Source organism: Ictalurus furcatus, chromosome 6, assembly GCF_023375685.1.
Source record: "Ictalurus furcatus strain D&B chromosome 6, Billie_1.0, whole genome shotgun sequence".
Taxonomy (NCBI): domain Eukaryota; kingdom Metazoa; phylum Chordata; class Actinopteri; order Siluriformes; family Ictaluridae; genus Ictalurus; species Ictalurus furcatus.
In genome coordinates, this window is record NC_071260.1 from 16200588 (window position 1) to 16226673 (window position 26086).

The window sequence follows — 26086 nt, forward strand, 5'->3', positions numbered from 1 at the left end:
ACAATCCAAGTCACACAATTTCATCAAACAAGGCTTCATTATGTCCTACGGTCCCGAAACTTTTCAAAATTTTGATTGTTCACCCCTGGGGAGGGGGGGGGGGGTTGTTGAGCTCTAGCTGAACCAATGATTCAATGTTTAATATATAATTTGAACTGTTCTCTGGTCAGTTTTATTATGTAGGTTTATAAAACTTAAGTGATTCAGTAGTGTTTGTACTGATCCATGGTCAGTGCTCACCTCAAAATGCCTTGTGAATGATCTGACATGAAATCCCACCATATTTCCTGGTAAAATTAAGTCATGGCCAGATGTTGTGGGGTATTACATAGGTGAGAGAATTTGGACAGGTTTGCATTGATTAAATTTTCATTTTAAAAAAATAAATAAATAAAAGTTTGATGCAGTTTCAACATAGACATGACAGTGTTGGCAAACCAGGCAAGTCACCTAGTGCCACTAGCTTAGAGTAGTGCTAATAATGCTACCATGAATTGTATTGTTCTTTATTATTTGCTACAGGACTAATACATTCCCAAAGAGCACAGGAGTATTAGCACTTATTTGAAAACACTTGCTAATTGCTGCTAATGGAAGATAAATTTAGCTCATTAGCTTTGGCAGCCCTCTTGATTTTTTTCTTTGTTATATCCGCTTTAACATCCATCAAGAATATCCACTTTCCTATACAAAGCTCTTGTCAAACATCATGACTGTAATTTCCAGATATACAGCAATAATGTTATAATGTTACATTCCACATTCTAAAGCAATATTAAAACACTAATAGCTGTAAGATCCCAAAATGGCCTAAACAACAAGCTAAACAATACTGAGCCAATAGCAGTAGTTTAGAATCTTGCCATTACTATCTAGCTTGAATACTGGTTTACAAAAAAAACACTAGGCAGACTATGATATTTGACAAATGTACTTTATTTGATTGTTATAAAGCTGTTAAATTCAATTTTACTTTATGAAAATTAACTTTTGGTGTAGTAGTATCAGAAAGGCAAGGGAAAAAGCAAATATCCTCAGTTTAATGGGCTGTATTAACACTGGGGACATGCACTTAAAAAGGCCTAGAGCTGGCAGAACCCAGTGAACCAAACAGCTGCACAAACCAGTCCCCTGTCTGTTAAAGAACCGTAAAGATATCCCAAAAATTGGGCTGCTGGAAACAGCTACTATAACAGAGTACTTAGAGAAAAGTTGGCAGAAAAAAATATGCTAATTCCATTTTCATAAGATTTCACTTTCCCATATAAAACATACCACTTGAGAATATGTAGGTGCTTCACTTTCTTCTGCTGCTCTTTGCTACTGTAATTAAATGGCTCCAGGTATTTGTACAGACAAAAAATGAACTTCACACCCACAATCCAGAGGCTGCTGAGAAAATTCTGTAATGTGCGGTAGTAATCTGCGGTAGGACACAAGTGTGTAAACTCAGCATAGCTTTTTTAGAGGCTATCCAAAACACATTGTTACAAACCATATCAAAGGTCAAATCACATGCAGACATTTAAACACTGAAGATCCATAATCGTTGTCAAAACAAGTGCACTGAGAGTAACCTAGAGTGCACTGTAAAACTTGGTGACACTAGAAAAATACACCAGGTTATTCACAGACAAACTAATTAAGGGGTAACACTGAACAGGTTAACACAGCTGAGGAACAAAGCAATGACAGAATGTGAAGCAGAGAAAAGACCAAAACCACATGATGAAAACAGGCTTTTGACAAAGTTCCCAGCTCAGAACAGAGATGATTTGTAACATAACCTCCCCCACTTGACATACAATGACACGGACAAGAAGGAGGCCTGGGGCACCCAGGCAATATGTCCATAGTTGGCAGAAGGACAAGAGGTGGGCATTGCCGCTGTGGAACAGCATCATGTGTAGAATGGAGACCAGTCAATAAACTCACAATTCAGCCAGCATAGGCACTTTATCAGAAAAATCACAATAATCAGAGGGTTAGCGAAGGGATATGGCAGCCCAAAAAAAAAAGCATATTGGCTGGCCAGTAACTGTATCTTGAAGACATATTACAGTATTTTCCCTGTTATATAGTATTCCTTAGCAGAATTACATTATTATATCTCTCAGCCTCAGCATTTTGGAATAATACCCTTTTTTTATTGGTGTTGCATTCATGTCCATCATCATTCTGTCATTAGAATACCCAGAATGCACAAATATGTCATATGATCATTGGAAACAGTCAATGCAAGCAACTATGTATTACTTTACTAAAAATTGTTTATCTATGTATATTTACAGCCAGTGAGAAGCCAGCACTTAAGACTAGATGACTATGAAAGCAGTTCTGAAAAAAGACTGCAGATGTTCACCAAAGAAGATTCTGAAGAAAATTGCCATGTTGGGAACTACATCTTGGTAATGTGCTAATGTTACATGATAAGTTTGTGTGTATACACAACCCCAATTCTGAAAAATTTGGGACAGTACTGAAAATACTAACAAAAACAACGAGGTGGTGATTTGTAAATGTATGCTCACTTGTATTTAAACAAAAACATATAAAGACAAGGTATTTTATGTTTTACCTAATCAACTGCATAGTTTTTTGAAGGTAAACAGTCTTTATTCATTTTGAAATTGATGCATGCAACATGTTCCAAAAAAGTTGGGACAGGGCAATTAGTACCAATAGCGATGTGACAAGTTGAAATAAGAAGGTGATGTGAAACAGGTGAGGCAATCATCTAATCATAGCATATAAGCAGCCTCCAAAAAAGGCCTAGTCCTTCAAAAGCAAGGATGTGTAACGGCTCACCAAATCTGCCAACAGATGCATCAGCGAATAATCCAACACTTTGAGAACAGCATTCCCCAAACAAAAATCGGTAGGATTTTGAGCATTTGAGTACAGTGCATAACATAATTAAAAGATTCAGGGAATCCGGTCAAATCTCGGCGCGTAAAGGGCAAGGCCGAGAACCACTTCTGAATGTATGTGATCTCCGATCACTCGGATGTCACTGTCTTAAAAACAGTCATGAGTCTGTGATTGATATACTGACATGGGCTCGGAAATACTTTGGTAAACCTTTGTCAGTCTACACCATTTGCCACTGCATCCACAGATGCAAGTTAAGGCTTTACTATGCAGAGTAGAAGCCATACATCAACACTGTCCTGAAGCGCCGCTGACTTCTCTGGGCTCGGATGGACAGTAGCACAGTGGAATCATGTTTTGTGGTCTGATGAGTCAACATTTCAAATAGTTTTTGGACAAAACAACCGTCATGTTCTCTGGGCCGAAGATGAAAAGGACCATCCAAGCTTTTATCAGCGTCAGGTCCAAAAGCCAGCGTCCGTCATGGTAATGGGGTGTGTCTGTGCCCATGGCATGTGTAACGTGCACATCTGTGGGGGCACCATTAATGCAGAAAGATATGTACACATTTTAGAGTAGCATATACTGCCATCCAGAACCGGACAACGCCAAACCACATTCTGATGGGATTACAAGCGCATGGTTGCATAAGCAGAGAGTGCAGGTGCTAGCACGGCCTGCCTACAGTCCTGACCTGTCTCTGATTGAGAATGTGTGGTGCATTATGAAGCACAAAATAAGGCACAAAAACTTTTTCACAGCACTTTAATATCTATCTATCTATCTATCTATCTATATATATATATAAATATATATATATATATATATATATATATATATATATATATACACTCTCAGCAAAAAAAGAAACATCCTTCTTTCAGGAGTATTTTAAAGATAATTTTGTAAAACCCAAATAAGCTTTATAGATTTTTATTGGAAAGGGTTTAAACAATGTTTCATGCTCGTTCAATTAATTGTAAACAATTATTGCACATGCACCTGTGGAACAGTCCTTAAGACATGAACAGTTTACAGGCGGTAGGCAATTAAGGTCACAGTTACAATAACTTAGGACACTAAAGAGACCTTTCTACTGACTCTCTCATGTCACCTGCGTGAACATGCCATAGGCCTGTTGCAGGGAGATACAAGGACTGCAGATGTGGCCAGAGCAATAAACTGCAATGTCTGTAATGTAAGACGCCTAAGACAGTGCTACAGGGAGACAGGAAGGACAGCTGATTGTCCTTGAAGTGGAAAATTACATGTGTCCCCCCCAGACGTGATCAAGAACTTGCAAATGCCTTAGTGGAAGAGTGGAGTAACATCTCACAGCAAAAACTGACAAATCTGGTGCAGTCCAAGATGAATATGAGTTTTCTCAGCTTCAAAATGGCTTGCTTTGTTCAGGGACTCATTATTGCTTTCCTGTTCTTGAAATGTCTGTGAAACCTGTTCAGTTTAAATCTCAATTGTTAAATGTTTTTATGTTAATATTAGTATTTACACATGTTAAAACAGTTGCTGGAAATAAAAGCAGTTGAATGTGAGAGGAAAAAAAAATCTTTTTTGCGGAGTATATATATGCATATATGTGGAAAGTGCACCTTTAGGATTCTTAAAAATATCACATTGAATTCCCATATAGACCTGAAGAGGAACCCAAATGGATCCCATTTAAAAATCCTGTAGAAGTGGTCCTACAGGATATGTATGTCTTGTCAAGACAATTCCTATAGGAATCTTATAGTAATGGTTCCAAAATATGATAGAATCATGCACAAGTTTCTTATTGGAATCCTTTAGGATTTTTTGACAAGGGACCACCCAGTCCGATTTTTTTAAATAATACATTCTCCTTGTTGAAGGCCACAGAAAAGGCAAACTGGCTTTTTTTTCAGCAAGCAATGACCACAAATAATGAAAACTGCACTGGTTTAATTTCATTCTCAGCTCACACTGTGGTCTTCACTATACCCTCAAACTCTGGTGCTAAGACTCTGCATTACTTAGGGGGGTGTCATTAAAAACCTTCACTGAGACTCAAAGCTCTCTCTGTCCTTGTCCCTTCATGAATATAGTGGTACCCCAATTCTGTTTAGGTCCTCGTTTCACCTCGCTGAGCATATTACAGCTGAGCACCCTTTTTAGCCGCTGATAACGGGAGTAATCACACTGCCATTTTTTTCCCTTGTGCTCCTTCAGTCCTATCTCCCCAAATATTTCCACAGTTACCACTCAATCTGATGACGCCACAGACTCACTTCAGTGCCATACTTGTAGTGTCAGAACAAAATAAAAATAAAAACAAATTCTGCAAAGTAACGTTATGCGGGGGGGTTTATACCGAGAGATGCTACATATATCATGGAATACTAATGAAACTCCTGACAGGAGGGGTTGTTATGAAATTACACAAGCAGGTTCGTTTACAGAGAAAAGGAATTATTAAGCACAGGGACTGCAGCATTCAAGACACATTTGTATAAATGTTTAAAGCCTTGTACCAAAGGGTTGTATGGAAATTTTAATATTTAAACGGCAAATAATTAGCAATGTCTAAACTAAGAATGGTGTGCGCTTCTTTTATTATGCATATTTCACTTACCCCATGAGAGGATCCACAGCTATTCCTTTTGGATTCAACAGGTCCAGTTCTATTATAGTGACACACGTTTCTCCAGTCCAGCTGCAAACAAATATCCTGCCGTTCACTCTGTCTACAAAGTAGAAGTTTCCTGTGAGCCAGTCGATTACCATTTGTTCTACATCTAAATGGAAAAAAAAAGAAGAGGGATGAGATGCAGTAAAATTGTGACAACATTTAGGACTTGCCTCACAGTGAGAGGCATAATTAGAATTAGCAATGGTAAATCTCAAAGGGACAAGTGTAATGGTGTTTTTACAAGTCTTCAGAATGAATCAATTACCAAGACAGACGCATGGTTTCATCAGTTATCAAACATAATGGCAGCTTGTCAGAAACTCTCACTATGTGCCAGTAGAACAAATTTAATCATGAATAAGCACAAGCTCTAACTTCCCATGCACAGCCCATTACTCTAGTCTAGGTTAAAATAAACTGGCCTGGAAGAAGGACACAGGTGGCATAGAAATACGACAATGAAGCAAACAGATTCAAACATAGCTTATAGTCCAAAATTCCAAGACATCAATGTTTTTGCGGTAGTTGCACCAATTATTTTAACAGGAAATACAAGTTTATACTGGAGCAACAACATATATAAAGGGGTAAACAAGCAGATTTCCCATCATGGCTATTAGTGTTTTATTCATAGTTGCCCACTGAACAAGTAGCTTCAACATACCGGAAATAAATGTTCCTTTTTGACTTTCACAAATCACTAGCGTTCATTTGGTAGCTATGTTTAAACATAATGTCCTTCACAATGTTGTGATGCATCTTGGTTCTATAGTTGTAGTGTACAATACAAATGCCACCACCTTGCTGCACTACACACATCAGCCAAGGTAGGATCTGCTGTCAGTAGAAAAGTTCTTACTACGTGGATTAACTAGCGTGCATAGATGGCAATCTCTACTCAAGAACCAAGAACATACAAGTATGGGGAAACACTAATGAACCTGAGCAAAATAAAGTGCAGCACAAGGCTGTCATCTAACTTTCCTGCTAATTACACATAATCACCTCGAAGCAAACACAGAGAAAACACAGAGGAAATAAAGCCGCTAGCCATACTTGAAAAATATCTTTTAAATGCAATGCAAGGACTCATAGCTGAAACTGTGGCCAAGGACTTGTTGGGAAAATATGATGTCTGTATCACAAACGTAAGCTAACTATCTGGCTAAACATTACTACCTTATGTTAGCTAACATGTTTTAGCTTAGTCAATAATTGTCCCATGCAAATAAAACAGGAACGGGCAGCACACTGGAGCCTGTGGGTTAACTAATGGATTTTTATTTGATTTGTCCACCTTATATACAGTCCCCTCTGAAACTACTGAAATGGAAAAGCCAATTCATTTGTTTGTGCTATATATTACATACATTATAAACATTTGGATTTGAGATCAAAAGATATGAGTTTTCTCAGCTTCAAAATGGCTTGCTTTTCTCCCATAGACAACTCTCTGATCTTCATGTTGGCTTATCCTTTTTAACAGCAAATGCAGTCATCATTGTGAAACTGAAGGCTAAAACCAAGAGTAGATGTTCAGAGCTATTTATTGTTTAAACGGTTAATCTAACAGGACACACCTGGCTAGCAATAAACATTTGGGTTATGCATGTAACTCTGTTCTTTGAGAAGGGAACAAGATGTTTGAGAAGGGAATGAGAAGGAAGTGCCCTCATGTGTGACCGGTATCTGAGGTCTGTGGGAAATCATATTTATAGGTCTGCTGTGGTTAGGTGACGTGGCATTTCGCATGTCGCATGACCATAAAATGGCACCTGTAAACCGCGTCATCAGCCTCTATTATTTGAAGTGAAAATGCATTTCACGGGCATGCTCCAGTGTGACAAAGCTGCGCAACGTCTCGTTCCCTTCTCAAGGAAAAGGGGTAACCCAGATGTTCCCTTTCAAATAAACAATGCATGAGCTTCACGCTGTGGGTACGAGAATACCCACTCTGTCATACTAAGGTTATGGCCTGTGCAAAAGGTCCGAGCCCGAGGGTCACTGCAAGACACTGGAGCCCGGCGTGGAATGCATGTCCAAACTGTAATATCAAATGGATATGTGTGGCGTAGACCACCCTGCCGCAGCACACACATCCTGCAAGAGTACCCCTTTGGATAAAGCCTTTGAGGAGGGACCCCCCCCCCAATGGAATGAGCCCATATGCCCAGAGATGTAGCGAGACCATGCGCCTCATAAGCGATAGAGATTGCTTCCAATATCCAATTAGCGATGCGCTGCTTCAACACAGCCTCACCTCTACTGTCGCCATCAAAACAGAACAGCAACTGCTCCGACTTACGCCACTGGCTGGAGTGGTGGACGTAAGTACAGAGAGCCCTTACAGGACACAGGAGGTGCAATTTCTCTTGTTCCAGTGTGAGGAATGGAGGAGGGCAGAAAGCCTTCAACACTACCGGCTGGGCAGCAGATGTAGGCACTTTAGGAAAATTATCCGGTCTAGGCTATAGGAAGGCCTTGGCTAATCCGGGGGCAAAGTCAAGGCAAGAAGGGACAACAGAGAGAGCTTGTAGATCTCCAACTCGCTTGCGAGATGTCAGGGCCAGCAGAAGAGCTACCTCTGAGACAGAAGCTTCTCTGAGGCTGACTCTAAGCAGCCACATAAACTGTATTTGTAGCAGGAGCCAACCCTGCTGAGAAACATTCCCGTAAGAACTCCAGGACTGTAGCTACTGCGCAGTTTACTGGGTCTAACTGACATTCCTCACACCACAAGACAAAAAGTCGCCACTTGAGCGTATACAATTTTCTTGTGGATGGTGTTCTAGCATTCAACATAGTCTTTACAACCTCGCTTGAGAAACCAGAATCTATGAGCTGGTGCCCCTCAGGGGCCAGACACACAGTTTCCATAGTTCCATCAACCCCCTGGCTTGAGACAGTAGGTCCCTGAGAATGGGAACCTCCCAGGGAGTGCGGTCTAACAGGGATATTATCTCTGAGACCCATATTCGAGCTGGCCAATAAGGTCTTATCAAACTCTCGCGAAAACTTGTGGGAGCAGAGCAGTCGGGGAAAGGCATACTTGGGCCCTTGAGCAAGGCCCTTAACCCTCTCTGCTCCACGGGCACTGTATCATGGCTGACCCTGTGCTCTGACCCCAGCTTCCTGACATGCTGGGGTATGTGAAGAAAAGAATTTCACTGTGCTGTAATGTATATGTGATCAATAGAGACTCATTATCATACATACGTGACCTCAGCCATGTGTGCACCATGGCGTCCAGCCCCAGTAGTGCAGGAGGAGTGAGAGCAAACCAGAGCGGGCAGTGTGTTGTCTCCTTGGAGGCAAACACATCAGATTCCGCTTGGCTGAACCTGTGCCATAAGGGCTCCACCACTTGTGGAAGGAGCCTCCAATCCCCAGGCCTCAGCCATCAATGTATTTTCTGTCACAACTAACACATGGTGACCTGTCAATTGAGGAAGTTGAGAAGGCATTCTAGGTGATTTATATGCCACTCCAGATGAGGGCCACTCCAAAAGACCGTGAGCTGGACAGCCGTCTAAGACCACACCCCAGCATCTGTTGTTACTATCTGGCGATAAAAAGATGCCCCGAGAGTGTGACTCGAGGCTAGAAACTGGGGACACCTCCAAATTCTTAGAGCATGTAGGCATTGCCGAGTGACACTGATTACTCTATGGATTTTCATCCTCGGACCCTCGACTTTTCAGCCACCACTGACACAGCCTCATGTGCAATAGGCCCAACGGTATGATGTGGGCTGTTGCCATAAGCCCCAACAGTCTCTCGTAGAGACTGGAGGGGATGCCCAGACCCAGCTTTATCTTGCTGAATGTTGATAGGATTGACCCTACACATGTTGGGGATAGAAATGCCCTCATCGTAGCAGAATCTCGTATAACCCCTAGAAAAGTTGTCCTCTGCACTGGAGAAAGCATACTTTTCTTGGGGTTCAACATGAGCCCGAGCTCCTCATGTGGGCCAGAACAACATCTCAACGTTGAATTGTCAACTCCCTGGATTGTGCTACAATTAACCAGTCGTCCAGGTAGTTTAGAACATAGATGCCCTGGATTTGCAAGGGAGCCAGAGCAGCATCCATGCACTTCGTGAAGGTGTGATTCGATAAAGCTAGACCAAAGAGAAGAACCCGATATTGGTACGCTTTGCCTCCAAACATGAACCTCAGGGACTTCCTGTGATGCCTGGGTAATATTATTATATGTAGATATGCATCATTTAGATCTATTGTCAAAAACCAGTCCTCAAATCGAATCTGTGGAACGATAAGTTTGAGCAGCAACATCTTGAACCTGTATATCCAAAGATTGAACCTGTATATCCAAAGAGTACAGTTCAGATGGCGCAGATCTAAAATTGGCTGCATACTCCCATCTTTTCTGTGGACCAGGAAATAACAGCTGTAAAATCCTCCCTCCCTCAGGGAATGGGATACTATGTTCTATGGCCCCTTTCTCCAAGAGGGATCTTACTTCCTGCGCTAACATCTGACTCTGCTCTGTGCTGACTACTGTGGTGAGCACACCTCTGAACTGGGGGGGTCGAGCTCTGAACTGGACCCGGCAACTCTTTTCTATGCTGGACAGAACCCATGGAGACACATTTCGCAGTAGTTTCCACACTGCCAGATGGTCTTTTCAGGAAGTTAACTCTTTCACATTCTATTGGAGGGAAAGCATCAGATTTTCGTTGCCCTGTGACAGCTCGCTGACCAGAGAAGACTGAAAACTTGGGACGACATTGGCTAGCGGAGGCCCTACAGTTATACTGGGGGCTAAAAACTGCCCTAAAAACCTTACGTCCCCTGATATTTCCCTCCACGGCCCATCAGCATCAGCGGCATTAATGATCATTCTCAGATCAGGCCTACTAGCAGGCTGTGACTGTAGCCGCCTGGTCCCCCTGGCTCTCTGCAGGGGGAGGCTGGCCGTCACACTCACTTTCTGTGCCTCCCTCATACTAGTGCTGCCCATGGACTCCACTCGTGTATGCCCATGGAAACTCGACATGACGGGGAAGGAACTGGCTGAACACTGCCATTTGCTGTTCCACCTCACGAAACCTGTAGGTGACGGTATTAACCATGCCACCAAACAGGCCGGAAGGTTCAACAGGGGCATCCAGCAGGGAGACCTTATCCTTCTCCCAATCCCTGAGATGTTGAGTCTTAGATGCCTCTCCCCCGCAACCAAGCTACCCATTGACGGACTGATTACCCAGATGAGGATGGGTTCCCTTCTGAGTCTGGTTCCTCTCAAGGTTTTTTCCTCTTAACATCTTAGGGAGTTCCCTTTCAAAGGGAACTTCGATGTTGCATTTAGCATAACAGTATGGGAGCACCTTGCGCGTGTGACCGGTATCTGAAGCTTATGTAAAATCATGCCTCTACTTATAGGCCTGCCATGATCAGGTGACGTGGCAATTAAGCGCGTCGCATGATATATATATATATATGGCACCTGTGAACCACGCCGCCAGCCTTATTATCTTCAGCGAGACTGCATGTCTGTTGTTTGTGTGACAAAAGATAAAGAAACGCTTCATTTCTACTCTATATTTCTCAATATCTCTCAACTTTTCTATCCCTTTTTTAGAAAAAGAAAAGAGAGTGAAAGAATGAGCAAGAGGGATTTCAGGAAGTGTGTTACGCCTTGCTCCCGGTTCATCACGGGAGGAGACGGACACGCTTTCTGCGTGAAGTGTTTGGGCATAGAGCATGCTACAGCAGCCCTCGACGGGTCTGACTGTCAGCATTGTGAACGTTTCACGATTAGGCAACTACGGTCTCGGCTCGCTCTCTTCTCGTCCGAAGGGAGTTGGGTTTCAGAGCCTCGCAGATCTGGGCTGGCCGCTGCCGAGGCAGCCAGCTGGCTCAGGTCCTGGGGTTCTTGTATGGATTTGGAAGAGGAGCCAGAGACTTGCTCTGTCTTCCGGGTCCGGCTCTCCGCCTGACCTTAGAGCTCGCATCGCGACTCCTCCTTCCCCTATGGAAAGCCAAAACACCCTCGCTGACGCCGAGGAGTCGGTAGAGGGTGCCACTGCACCAAAAACCGACAGCGGCTCTCAAGCATATAAAGAGCTGCTTGAGGTAATCACTAGGGCAGTTCAAAAGTTGAATATAGACTGGCCCGGGGAAGAGGAAGTGGCTCGTAGAAGGCTGGATGAGCGCTTCCTCTCCAGTGAAAATAAATATAAAGCTCCCTCACACCGCAGAAAACTCCCCTTTTTCCCAGAAGTGCATGAAGAGATATCACGCTTCTGGAGAAAAACATACACTAGCCGTGTTTATAACTCCGCAACGTCTGATTACTCAGCCATCATGGGGAGTGAGCAGCACGGCTATGTAGCAATGCCAAAGGTGGAGGAGGATCTTGTGAGCCACCTCTCTCCATCAACAGCAGGTAATTTAGGGAGGACAACTTTACCTTCGAAGCCATGTAAAGCCACTTCAGCGTTGGTGCGCAAAGCCTATGTGGCAGCGGGTCTTGCTTGTGGGTCCCTGCATACAATGGCAGTGTTGCAGGCCTACCAAGCAGACCTGCTGAGTGAGCTAGATACTGGTGAGGGAATTGGGCGCGAGGCAGTGGCAGAGCTGCGCTGCGCCACAGATTTATCTCTCCGGGCGACCAAACAAACGGCCCCCCATATCGGCCGTTCAATGGGTGGCCTGGTTGTGGCAGAGAGGCACCTATGGCTCAACCTCTCAGGGATGGGGGACAAAGATAAGGTCTCCTTGCTGAACGCCCCCGTTAAACCTTCCGGCCTGTTTGGCGGCGCGGTCAATGCCATCGCCGACAGGTTTCGCAAGGCAAAACAGAAAACGGCGGCATTCAGCCAGTTCCTTCCCCGTCGTGTCGAGTTCGCACGGGCCTCCATGAGTGGAGCCCAGGCCAGCGCTGGTGCAAGGGAGACGCAGAAGATGAGTGTGGAGGCCCGCCTCCCCCCGCAGAAAGCCAGGGGGACCAGGCGGCCACAGCCACACCCTGCTAAGAGGCCTGATCTAAGAATGATCATAAAAGCAAAGCAGGCAAGGAAGGAACGGTCCTGATGGGCCACGGAGGGACGTATCAGGGGACATGAGGCTGCTAGGGCAACTAGCCCCCAGTGCTACTGTAGGGCCTGCCCTGGCCAAGGCCATTCCACGTTTTCAGTGTTCTCTGGTCAGCGAGCTGTCACAGGGCGACGGAAGTCTGATGCTTTCCCTCCAACGAAATGTGGAAAAGCTAACATCACTGAAAGACCATTTGGCAGCGTGGAAACTACTGCCAAATGTGTCCCCATGGGTTCTGTCTACCATAGAAAAGGGTTACCGGGTCCAGTTCAGTGCTCGACGCCCCCGGTTCAGAGGTGTGCTTACCATAGTTGTCAGCACAGAGCAGAGCCCAGTGTTAGTGCAGGAAATAAGTTCGGACAAAGGGGCCATAGAACACGTACCCCATTCCCTAAGGGAGGGAGGTTTTTACAGCCGTTATTTCCTGGTCCGCAAAAAAGATGGGTGTATGCAGCCAATTTTAGATCTGCGTCATCTGAACCGTACTCTTCAGATATACGGGTTCAAGACGCTGAAGCTCAAACTTATCGTTCCACAGATTCAGTCCGAGGACTGGTTTGTGACGATAGATCTGAAAGATGCATATTTCCACATAGGAATATGGCCCAGTCACAGGAAGTTCCTGAGGTTTGCGTTTGGAGAAAACACATACCAATTTCGGGTTCTTCCCTTTGGGCTAGCTTTATCCCCTCGCACCTTCACAAAGTGCATGGATGCTGCTCTGGCTCCCTTGCGACTCCAGGGCATCCGTGTACTGAACTACCTGGACGACTGGTTAATTCTACCACGATCCAGGGAACAGGCAGTTCAACATCGAGATGTTGTTCTTGTCCACATGAGGAGCTTGGGGCTCAGGTTGAACCTCAAGAAAAGTATGCTTTCTCCAGTGCAGAGGACAACTTTTCTAGGGGTCATATGGGATTCTACTATGATGAGGGTGTTTCTATCCCCAACACGCGTACAATCGATCCTATCAACTTTGAGCAAGATAAAGCTAGGTCTGGGCATCCCCTCCAGCCTTTACAAGAGGCTGTTGGGCCTTATGGCAGCAGCAGCCAACGTCATACAGTTGGGCCTATTGCACATGAGACCGTTTCAATGGTGGCTGAAAAGTCGGGGGTTTCATCCGAGGATGAAACCTCTGAGAGTAATCAGTGTCACGCGGCGATGCCTACGTGCTCTGAGTATTTGGAGGTGCCCGCAGTTCCTAGCCTCGGGTCACACTCTAGGGGCGTCCCCTTACTGCAAGACGGTAATGACAGACGCGTCCCTCACGGGCTAGGGTGCAGTCTTAAATGGCTGTCCAGCTCACGGTCTTTGGAGCGGCCCTCATCTGGAGTGGCATATAAATCACCTAGACATGCGGGCTGTATTCCTAGCACTGAAGTTCTTTCTTCAAGCGGAAGTGGACGTGTTTGCCTCAGAGGAGACAACACACTGCCCGCTGTGGTTCGCCTTCACTCCTCCTGCACCATTGGGGCTGGACGCCATGGTGCACACGTGGCCGAGGTCACATCTATATGCCTTCCCCCGATCGCTCTGCTCCCACAAGTTCTAGCAAGAGTTCGCCAAGACCGTCTACGTCTGCTGCTAGTAGCACCTTATTGGCCAGCTCGAATATGGTTCTCAGAGATAATGTCCCTGCTCGACGGCACTCCTTGGGAGATTCCCATCCGCAGGGACCTACTGTCTCAAGCCAGAAGGGCTGATTTATCACCCTCGGGAAGAACTATGGTAACTGTGGGTCTGGCCCCTGAGGGGCACCAGCTCATAGATTCTGGTCTCACAACTGAGGTTGTAGAGACCATGTTAAAAGCTAGAGCACCATCCACAAGGAAATTGTATGCACTCAAGTGGCGGCTTTTTGTCTTGTGGTGTGAGGAACGTCAGCTAGACCCAGTGAACTGCGCAATAGCTACAGTGCTGGAGTTCTTACAAGAACGTTTCTCAGCATGGTTGGCTCCCTCTACAATCAGGGTTTACGTGGCCGCCATTTTGGCCAGCCACACCCCTGTTGATGGACCCTCTGTGGGGCAACATCCTCTAGCTTCGAGGTTCATGCGTGGTGTCAGACGGCTGAGGCCCATCTGCAGGCCACGAATACCTTCCTGGGACCTTTCTGTGGTCTTGGAAGGTGTGTCAGGGGCCCGATTTGAGCCCTTAGAGTCAGCCTCTGAGAAGCTTCTGACTCTAAAGGTAGCTCTTCTACTGGCCCTGACATCTCTCAAGCGAGTGGGAGATCTACAAGCTCTCTCGGTTGCCCCCTCCTGCCTTGACTTTGCCCCTGGACTAGCCAAGGCCTTCCTGTACCCTAGGCCGGATTATATTGCTAAAGTGCCTTCATTGGCTGCCCACCCTGTGGTGTTGCAGGCTTTCTGCCCTCCTCCATTCCTCACACCAGAACAAGAGAGGATGCACCTGCTGTGTCCAGTAAGGGCTCTCTGTACTTACGTCCACCACTCCGGCCAGTGGCGTAAGTCGGAGTAGCTGCTGGTCTGCTTCGGTGGCGACAGTAAAGGTGATGCTGTGTCAAAGCAGCGCATCTCTAACTGGATAGTGGAAGCAATCTCTATGGCTTACGAGGCGCGCGGTCTCGCCATGCCTCTGGGCATAACAGCTCATTCCACTAGGGCGGTCACCTCCTCGAAGGCTTTGTCCAAAGGGGTATCCTTGCAGGATGTGTGTGCGGCGGGTGGTCTACGCCACACATATTCATTCGTTATTACAGCTTGGATATTCATTCCACCCCGGGCTCGAGTGTCTTGCAGTGACCCTCGGGCTAGGGTATTTTTGAACAGGCCGTACCCTCGGTATGACGGAGTGGGTATTCCCATTCCCATACTGTTATGCTAAATGCAATGTCGAAGTTCCCTTTGAAAGGGAACGTCGGGGTTACGCATGTAACCCTGTTCAATGAGAAGGGAATGAGACGTTGCATTGTCATACCAGGGCAGGCCTGTGAATTGCGTCTTCACTTCAGATAATAGAGGCTGGCGGCGTGGTTCACAGGTGCCATATATATATCATGCGACGCGCTTAATTGCCACGTCACCTGATCATGGCAGGCCTATAAGTAGAGGCATGATTTTACACAAGCTTCAGATACCGGTCATGCACGCAAGGCGCTCTCATACTGTTATGCTAAATGCAACGTCTCGTTCCCTTCTCAGGGAACAGGGTTACATGTGTAACCCCGACGTTTTTCCTTGCCACCGTCATCAACGGCTTCCTCAATTGGGATAAATTCACACATTTGAAATCTGTATCCCGTGTTTATATATTTCTGTAAAGCTGCTTTGAGACAATGACCATTATAAAAAGCGCTATACAAATAAAATTGAATTGAATTGAATTGATTGCTTGGTGGCCTGAAGAGACAAATCCGTGGCGCGGCAAAGCTCCGCCACTTCCTCAGGCCTAATTCCCTCCCCGAAGTTGGCTCCTCCTCCAGTTCCATACGGGATCCCCAGGATCTGAGCAAGCTTACTTCCTCGGCAGCGGCCCGCCCAGATCCGCGAGGCTCCGAAACCCAACTCCCTCTGGCCGAGAAGAGAGCAAGCCACAAGCAGAACTGCCAGATTGTAAAGCGTTCACAGAAAAGTGTCAGCCCCCTCAAGGGCCGCTGCGGCCTGCTCCACCCCAGACAATTCACACAGAAAGTGTGTCCATCCCCCTTCATAATAAAATGAGAGCAAAGCGTAACAAACTTCCTGAACCTTCCTTTTTTCAAAGGGACAGAAAAGTAAAGAGATTTTTTTTTAGAAAAATAGTGAGGAAGTGAAGAGGTTTTTTTGCGAGCTTTCACACAAACAGCTGACATATGGTCTTTGCTGAATAAGGCTGATGACGTGGTTTACAGGTGCCGTTTTATAGTCATGCGACACGTGAAATGCCACATCACCATGGCACTTCCCATAGCTTACCAACTTTGAATTCCCTCTGAAAGGGAACACCCTGTCAATTACATGTTTCTATAATTTTGCTCACCTACAAATTAGGTGGTCTGATACAAAATGTGCTATGTTCTATGTTGTTTAACACATCTACATATAAATAACAGAAACTAAAAACTGAAATTCTAAAATTTCTTCTCATATTCATCATTTGATCTTAAACCCAAATGTCTTCAGTCTGCAGCAAAAAAATGTATTGGCCTTGCCATTCCAATAGTGTTGGAGAGGACTGTACTAGTTTAAAATCAAATGATAGTTTATTATTTCAACACCTATTAATTGCAATGAAGGTGTAGCTTATGGACTAGATGAATATCCAGTCTATAAGTCAGACTAAAACTTTGATTTTAAATATGAGCAGAAAATAGGATAACACAAGAAGGCATTAATTGAATAAAATGTGATGTGTGGCAATTAGATACCCTGTACAAACATCAGAAATGAATTGCTCTGAGCAATTTTCTGACCTATATGCATACACATGTTTATAATATATGATTGAATGCACATTACCATGTCTTTAACATGCAACATCTATTTCTATTCCTGTTCTAGCTCTCCTTTGTTTCTTACTTACAACTGTGTTTGTCATCAGACATTGATATTAGGCATAATGCAGCATTATTGGATTCAAATACAAACTGAAATAATGTCTTACTGTGAAAATTCTGTACTGATTTTATTTCCCGCTCTTTGGAAAATCCACTTGGTTTCCTCATTTTGGTGCACCAGAGCTGTCCAGCAGACCTAGACGATGTGACCCAGCACACTGATTCCTCGTTGTGGTTAAAGTCCAACGAATGGGTCCCATTTGAGTCCAGGAATTTCAAGATCTGCACACCAGATCCATTAAGCGCTGTGATCACAATATTATCCAAGCTCGCAATCATCAGAGCAGCAGGACTCTCACTGGGATCTAAAATAAAAGTATGGGCAAAATGGTGACAAGTCAGCATGAAGTCAGGCATTTCACAACCATCTGAAGCATTCAACGTGATGAGGTAATGCAGGTTTGAGCTGTGTGAATGAGAATAGAGGGTAAAAACAACACTTTGCTGGGAATAATGAAGTCATTGTTTGCCATTATGTGTTACAGTACTGTAACTGATTTACACTTATGATCTTCTTGGTATTCCCATATTCCCATATTGGGAAATTCAGCATTTGGTTAAGATTTCAAGCCTAGTGACCATCGTGAAGCCATCAAGACATATTCAAATCACTGAGAGTATTAGAATGAAAAGTAGATTAAAATTGTGACCACTACTAAAAAGCATTAGTTTAGCTGAAACAATCTTAGGAGTAACTGTAGATTGCTATACGCACATGTTCTTGACTAAGGTCTTTCATCAGCTGTTTAAACAAAGGAAAAACCATGCTTCCTGTGAAATTATGTTTAACACAATCTAACCTTTATAATATAATTATATATAAGTACATTGCGATTACTTTCTGAATCATCTTCGTATTGCCTCAAAGTTCTTACAAATCCTTTTAGACCTATGGTCAAAGATTTATTTATGGACCTAGCCAAAAGTTCAACAACAACAAAAAATGATAAATTCATGGTGACTACTCTAATAAACTCTATACATCACCTTGTCCTTTTTCAGCTACTAAAACTGAATGTTGCCTCCCACATCACAGAGCAGAGGCTAGTAATTACTTTTGGTGCTTTTTGCTGGGAATACTATAAGTGGCTGCCACAACATCTTCACTTTGGCTCTAATTATTATGGCTGCACAGCAAACAAAGGAAACTTTTATTTTGTAGAAAAGAAAAAAAGGTGTGCTTTATCTAAAAAGTAAACACATGACTCTAGGATTTGTCCTAAAAAGGTTTGAGGAATGATTAGAGTTGCATCTAAAACACATACCATGAAATTAAAAAATGAGTGAAAATGGAAACAGTGTTGATTAAACTATGTAGCAATCACCGGCAAAAATTAATCAACTGTACTCAGTATGCCAACAGTATCTTGTAGCAAACATAACAAACTGATGAAGCTTCTTTATAAAATTTTTATGCAGAAGTTTTTTTTTTTTTTGTAAATCTTATTAAACATTCACATGACAAATGGATTTTTCATACTCTGCCAGTCCCCATCTGATGGCCAGGAATTGGGAATGCACAAAAATTTATATGCATGAGCTTTTACAACTAATGGAAACTCCATAGTTATCCTTACGCTACAACCTCTTTCTGCTAAATGAATATTAATGTAGGTGAGCTGTAAGTTCAGTTAAGTTTATGGGTAATGATATTCAGTTTATTCCTCCTAGGAAAGCAGTCATGTTGATTAAAAGCAGCCTGATGCTGCATCCACTACAAGGTGTGCTGTGCCTTGCAGCTATCTCCCACTGAGTGTACTGTACCTTAATCCCCATTCAATTTCTTTGCTTTCAACACATGTACAAACTGGTTTCAGACCAATAAATACACAAGGGCATTTCATCTTTCCAGGTCACAATCTCCTATAGAGAACCCAACCTTTGAAGTTTTACATATTGTGGAGTATATATATTGTGACTTATAATCCATGATTTATGTTGTGATTACTGTTATGCATTTATTAAAGGATTTACATCTGGCCCTGCCATTTGAGCTCTAAAACAGAGACGCATTCTTCATGGGACCAATAATAAATGAATCTGAAACCTGGAAATGACAACAGGCAGCTTCATAATCACAGTAATTAACTTACTCTCCCTAACCTTTACAAAAGCCTAGCACTAATGATGTTAGGCTGAGAGAGACAAAATAGGCCACTCACCTCCATTCACCTAAGCAGACAGAAATTCTACCAGCAGCTACAATCCATCACCACCCTGAAATACGTTTGCTCTACTGATTAAACACTACCAAGTTTTTAGCCGATTTGACCTGTGAATGCATCTGTCTAGAATTGTAGTTCTTAGTTTCCCTTTGAAATCCTCATTACAAAGCAGCAGATTTAATGATAAAAGTGATTGGATTTCGGACTCATGAGCAGCTGTACTCCCACCCAAGTGCCATTAGGCATGTAATCTATGGGCAGCCCTGATGCAGATCAAGAATAGCTCTCCTTCAGGTTTTTTCTATTACAGGGAGATATGCCAGAGCCATATCTCCCTGCAGTTCTCACCTGGTTTCCCACTGAAGCGAAGCAGGGTTGAGCCTGGCCAGTACCTGGTAAGGAGACCTCCTGGGGAAAGCTAAGGTTGCTGCTGGAAGTGGTATTAGTGAGGCCAGCTGGGGGTGCTCACCCTGTGGACTGTGTGGGGCCTAATGCCCCAGTATAGTGACAGGTCTTTCGATGAGATGTTAAACTGAGGTCCTGACTCTCTGTGGTCATTAAAAATCCCAGGAGATACTTATCGTAAAAGAGTAGGGGTTTACCCTGGTGTCCTGTTCCCCCATTGGCCCTTCTCTATCATGGCCCCCTAATAATCCCCATCCCTGAACTGGCTACAGTGAGGGAAAAAAGTATTTGATCCCCTGCTGATTTTGTACGTTTGCCCACTGACAAAGAAATGATCAGTCTATAATTTTAATGGTAGTTGTATTTGAACAGTGAGAGACAGAATAACAACAAAAAAATCCAGAAAAACGCATGTCAAAAATTTTATAAATTAATTTGCATTTTAATGAGGGAAAAAAGTATTTGACCCCCTCTCAATCAGAAAGATTTCTGGCTCCCAGGTGTCTTTTATACAGGTAACGAGCTGAGATTAGGAGCACACTCTTAAAGGGAGTGCTCCTAATATCAGTTTGTTACCTGTATAAAAGACACCTGTCCACAGAAGCAATCAATCAGTCATATTCCAAACTCTCCACCATGGCCAAGACCAAAGAGCTCTCCAAGGATGTCAGGGACAAGACTGTAGACCTACACAAGTCTGGAATGGGCTACAAGACCATTGCAAAGCAGCTTGGTGAGAAGGGGACAACAGTTGGTGCGATTATTCGCAAATGGAAGAAGCACAAAAGAACTGTCAATCTCCCTCGGCCTGGGGTTCCATGCAAGATCTCACCTCGTGGAGTTGCATTGATCATGAGAACAGTGAGGAATCAGCCCAGAACTACACGGGACGATCTTGTCAATGATCTCAAGGCAGCTGGGACCATAGTCACCAAGAAAACAATTGGTAACACACTACGCCGTGAAGGACTGAAATCCTGCAGCGCGCGCAAGGTCCGCTGCTCAAGAAAACACATATACATGCCCGTCTGAAGTTTGCCAATGAACATCTGAATGATTCTGAGGACAACTGGGTGAAAGCGTTGAGGTCAGATGAGACCAAAATGGAGCTCTTTGGCATCAACTCAACTCGCCGTGTTTGGAGGAGGAGGAATGCTGCCTATGACCCCTGGAACACCATCCCCACCGTCAAACATGGAGGTGGAAACATTATGCTTTGGGGTTTTTTTTCTGCTAAGGGGACAGGACAACTTCACCGCATCAAAGGGACGATGGACGGGGCCATGTACCGTCAAATCTTGGGTGAAAACCTCCTTCCCTCAGACAGGGCATTGAAAATGGGTCGTGGATGGATATTCCAGCATGACAATGACCCAAAACACATGGCCAAGGCAACAAAGGAGTGGCTCAAGAAGAAGCACATTAAGGTCCTGGAGTGACCTAGGCAGTCTCCAGACCTTAATCCCATAGAAAATCTGTGGAGAGAGCTGAAGGTTCGAGTTGCCAAACGTCAGCCTCGAAACCTTAATGATTTGGAGAAGATCTGCAAAGAGGAGTGGGACAAAATCCCTCCTGAGATGTGTGCAAACCTGGTGGCCAACTACAAGAAACGTCTGACCTCTGTGATTGCCAACAAGGGTTTTTAAACCAAGTACTAAGTCATGTTTTGCAGAGGGGTCAAATACTTATTTCCCTCATTAAAATGCAAATCAATTTATAACATTTTTGATGTGCGTTTTTCTGGATTTTTTTGTTGTTATTCTGTCTCTCACTGTTCAAATAAATCTACCATTAAAGTTATAGACTGATCATTTCTTTGTCAGTGGGTAAACATACAAAATCAGCAGGGGATCAAATACTTTTTTCCCTCACTGTACATCAATCTCTCCTCTCCAGTAATAGCTGGTGTGTGGTGGGTGACCTGCCACACTATGGCTGCCGTCGCATCATCCAGGTGGATGATACACACTAGTGGTGGTTGAGGAGACCGCCCCATGCTATGTAAAAGCGCTTTGAGTGTCTAGAAAAGTGCTATATAAATGTAACTGTAAATAAAATGTAACTAACTAACTAAAATGCATCTCCACTCCAGGGCTGGTCTATCTGCAGGCAAAGGCTCCATTACATGTCTGTCAGCACAGTAAGAGTAATGGAAACAATGGGACTCAGACAATTGTAAAACTCACACACTGGGCCGCATTTATCAATCTTAGTAAAGTTGTGTGAATATGTTTGCGAAATCCAAACCTAAACTAAATTTTTCCACCAGATTTACAAAACTTTCGGAGAGGTTCATTTTCTTTGTACTTGTATGACCCATACTACACAGGCTGAAAGACAGAAGTGGAAGTTATTTTGACTATATAATGATTAAAATATTATATATATATATATATATATATATATATATGACCACTAAATCTTCTGACAGCTGAGGCATTTGTTCATGGCTTAAGCCTAATTTATTAATTTATGGGTTTGTATTGACTCGCTTTCTTGTCAAGGCTCTGGGTTACTGATCAGAAGGTCGCAGGTTCAAGCCGCAGCACCTCAAAGCTGCCATTGCTGAGCCCTTGAGCAAGACCCTTAACCCTATCTGCTCCAGGGACGCCGTATAATAGGTGACACCAGCTTCCTAACAAACTGGGATATGCAAAAAAAAATAATCTGACCTAATAAAGTAGCATGAAGATGCGTTGTTGATAGAAACTCCAAAGCTGGTCTAAAGTCACTCTGGATAAGGGTGTCTGCTAAAGCTGTAAACATAATAAATATAGGCAATTTAAACTTCATAGTATTTTCCAAATATCAAAGTGCAGAAATCCATGCAAATTTTATGATCTGAAGTCGATCAAGTCAGTGTTCACATCAGTTACTCTTCTTATGTGTAAATTCACACACACTCAGGAGCATGAGTAGAATACAAACATTTTTCTGAATTTACAAGATTTTCATGAATTCCAATTTTCTTGTGTAAACACTCGGACAAACAGCTTTACGAATAAATCCGTTCCTAACCAGCTTGATAAATGAGGCCCACTGTCAGTGACCTCTGTGAAAAATAGCTACTGTTGAGAATGTGGGATTATGCTGTACTGATTTCTAGACTTAATTTCTTCTTGAACCAAATGTCCCATGTAGCATATATTGTATAACCATGTTTGCTGATTGTAGTTCAGTTAGTTTTTAGAGGGAGTAGATGATCCAAGTTTCAAAGTTTTTCCCTGTCATTTATGTGCCAGAAATGTGTAGTTTCTATTGCATTGAGCACAGCACTATTGATTTTTTTCTGTTTAGTAAGAAATGGATTAAATTACTATAACAGCGGCTCTGACAGTAATGCCGACTGTAATTCAACTAATAGGTTCAAATTAACGTGCTCATTCTAGGAGCTGTTTATTTTGTTTACTTTCATTCTATGAGAAGTTTATTTAACATTTATGGAAGGAGTTTCCAGTGTCAGGTTCAAAGGTAAAGCTGTAACTTTATGTTTTCCACCATGTCTTCAATACAGAGGATTTTGTGCTTTGTGGTTTCTCAGTAACCTTGTTTTTTTTTTTTTGTCTTAATAACTCAATGAGCTAGAAAAGAGAATCTGGTGAGGGAATGGCTGTTTATAACTGCTACAACAATTGATAACAGGTTCTCGTTTCGAAGACATTCCACAACATTACATGTAACTATAAATAGATTAAAGGTTTGATGTTCTTTAATAAATAAATAAAATTTTTTAGAGTTGGTAAATTGCTGTAGTGTGATGAATAAACCGTTATATACTCCACTTCACATGAACCCACCTCACACACCACCCCACCGTTGATTATTTTCCAATAACAGCATGCTCTGCCATGTTTTATTCCTTATTTAATCATACACAAGCTTATTATAAATTATGTTTTAGTAACACAGAACATCCAAATCAGATCAGTGATAGATCAGTGGGTTACAGTTGATTTATATCAGTGATGTTTGTTTCCAGAATCTCGGCAGTGAATCATTATACACCAGTAATACGGAGACATACTGTGACAACATGTTGTTTGAACTCAGAGGAACAAAAGGAGTGCTTTACATAACTTTAAGAATCATGCAACATTCCAGTCATTAATTCATCATATCCTTACCCTGTTCGGCTTTGCAGGAGTGTCTGTTAGCCTGCAGTCTGTAGCCATCTGTGCAGCTACAATGATACGACCCATAGCTGTTTGTGCAGGTTTGGCTGCATATCCCATACACTGCACATTCATCATGATCTGCACACAGAGGAAGAGTCACTTATGACAAATTAGGTATGCTCAAACATGACCCAAATACATAAAACCTGCTTAATGTGGCCATGCTTTGTCTTTTGTAAGGGCCATCTCACATCAGTGCACCTGTCTTTCTGTGTACCAGTCTCCAGAGTATTCAGAAAAGAGCATATTACTTTACCAACAGTAATTTACTGATTATTCTTCCCTTATTTATGAAGAGTGTTATTGGAATAGTTGCTCCATTGTAATAAGAGAATAGCCACTGCTTATTTCAGTTTTTTTTTAATTATAGAAAATAATACTGTCAGAATACAAACAAAAACATGACCAAAAACAATCTGCACTATACAATCAATAATCATCACAGCCGTACTCAGGAGACATTATTTAGACCAAACTAGGTCAAACAATTCTTTCTATTTTTCAGAAGTCAATGCCATGTGTCATATAAAGCCAGACAGAGAGTGTTAAAAGACCCACCAGAGACAAATATCTCCTGTCGCCATATACAGATGGGTGACAGATCAAAGCAGAAAACAACATAAATTGTGTTAGTAAGGTACTGGGCCACCATGAGCCATCAGAACAATCTCAATGTGCTTTGACAAAAGTCAAGGAAATGTACTGAGGGATGAACACCATTTTTCCAAAAGATATTCCCTTGGTGTTGAAGCGTGCTGTCTAACACATCAGTCCAAATTCTCCCATATGTGTTCAGTTAAGCTGAGATCTGGTGACTCTGAAGGCCATTGCACATCATATTACATCATATTCATACACATGAAATCATCCAGTGAGTATTCATGTCCTGTGGATGGGGACACTGGCATACTGGAAAAGACAATGGGCATCAGTGTAGAAATGTTTCATCATAGGATAAAGATGATCAGTCAGAATAACTTTACATTGATTTGCTGTGACTTTTCCCTCTAAAGGAAACACAAGTGAGCACAAGCCATGCCCGCAAAATGCTCCTACAGCATAACAGAGCCACCAATGTTCCCTTCAATTTGTCATAAGTTTGTATATCCCATATAACCTTTCATTTAATAAAGGTGAGAGGCCTACCTCTGCAGCTGCGGCCGTCCTCGCCCACCTCGAAGCCGTCTGCACAGAAGCAGAATGTGCCGTTCCTGGTCATGATGCAGCCATAGCGGCAACGAAGCTCGTGGCAGGCTGACAAGAGTTCTGCAGGTGATACAGAATAAGAGACGAACACAAGAAAGAGACAGAGATGTAAATTGCTTTTTGATTCCGCTCTCTTCGACCTACTTCCTCAGCCATCAGCATGGAGATGTGCGGCTGTGTGCTGACAGCCGTGAGCCTGAGGCGGGAATTAGCAGAGCTGCATAGAGAATCAGAAATGTGCTGCAGACAGAAACATGGCTATGAAATTATAAGAACACTTGTAACTGCTCATTTGAAAACTTAGAAAGAGGCGTTCACAAAAGCATATATTCTATGATCTCTTATTCGCTTACTGCATCTGAATCAACATGTGCTTAGCTTTTTCCTAAAATCATGGGAAATTAAAAATAATCACTGCTGATCAATTCTGATTGTTTTTGTTGGAGGTAGTGTTATGGCCACCGGGAAGTTTTGGCAGCAGATAAAGTACAATAAATCCCCCATCAATAATACCAATGCAGATGAAGAGCTGCACATACAAAGCCAGAAAAGAAAATGACTATTATTATAAATAGTTAAATATTTAATATAAACTCTATGCTATTTAACACTGATTGATCCAAACAGGACTAGCAACATGATTCTGCATGTTAACAGCAACAACAACAAAATCATTAATTTGTTCATCTTCAGTTTTGTGGACCCCTAGTAATCACACCCATATGTGAGCCTTCTCCAAAGTTTTGCCACAAACTAGGAAGCACACAATTGTATACAATATCTTTGTATGGTGTAGAATTATGATTTCCCTTCACTGAAACTCCATAATGGTTTGCCAAGATCGGGGTGGAAGAACTCGAGTGACTTGCACAGAGCCCCGACCTCAACCCCACTGAACACTTTTGGGATGAACTAGAATCCTGACTGCACCCAAGGCCTCCTCACCTGACAACTGTGCCTGATCTCACT

At 43.1% G+C, this 26086-nt stretch overlaps 1 protein-coding gene across 1 annotated transcript in view; it reads right to left on the reverse strand.

The window, feature by feature from the left end:
- lrp1bb (low density lipoprotein receptor-related protein 1Bb) overlaps positions 1-26086 on the reverse strand; it is a 331362-nt gene that overhangs the window by 168933 nt on the left and 136343 nt on the right. The window contains exons 4-7 of the mRNA XM_053626734.1: positions 25058-25177; positions 23861-23989; positions 17214-17471; positions 5483-5645 (exon numbers count right to left, since the gene is read on the reverse strand). Of these exons, the coding sequence (XP_053482709.1) occupies positions 5483-5645; positions 17214-17471; positions 23861-23989; positions 25058-25177 (670 nt within the window). The remainder of the gene's footprint in view (positions 1-5482; positions 5646-17213; positions 17472-23860; positions 23990-25057; positions 25178-26086) is intronic.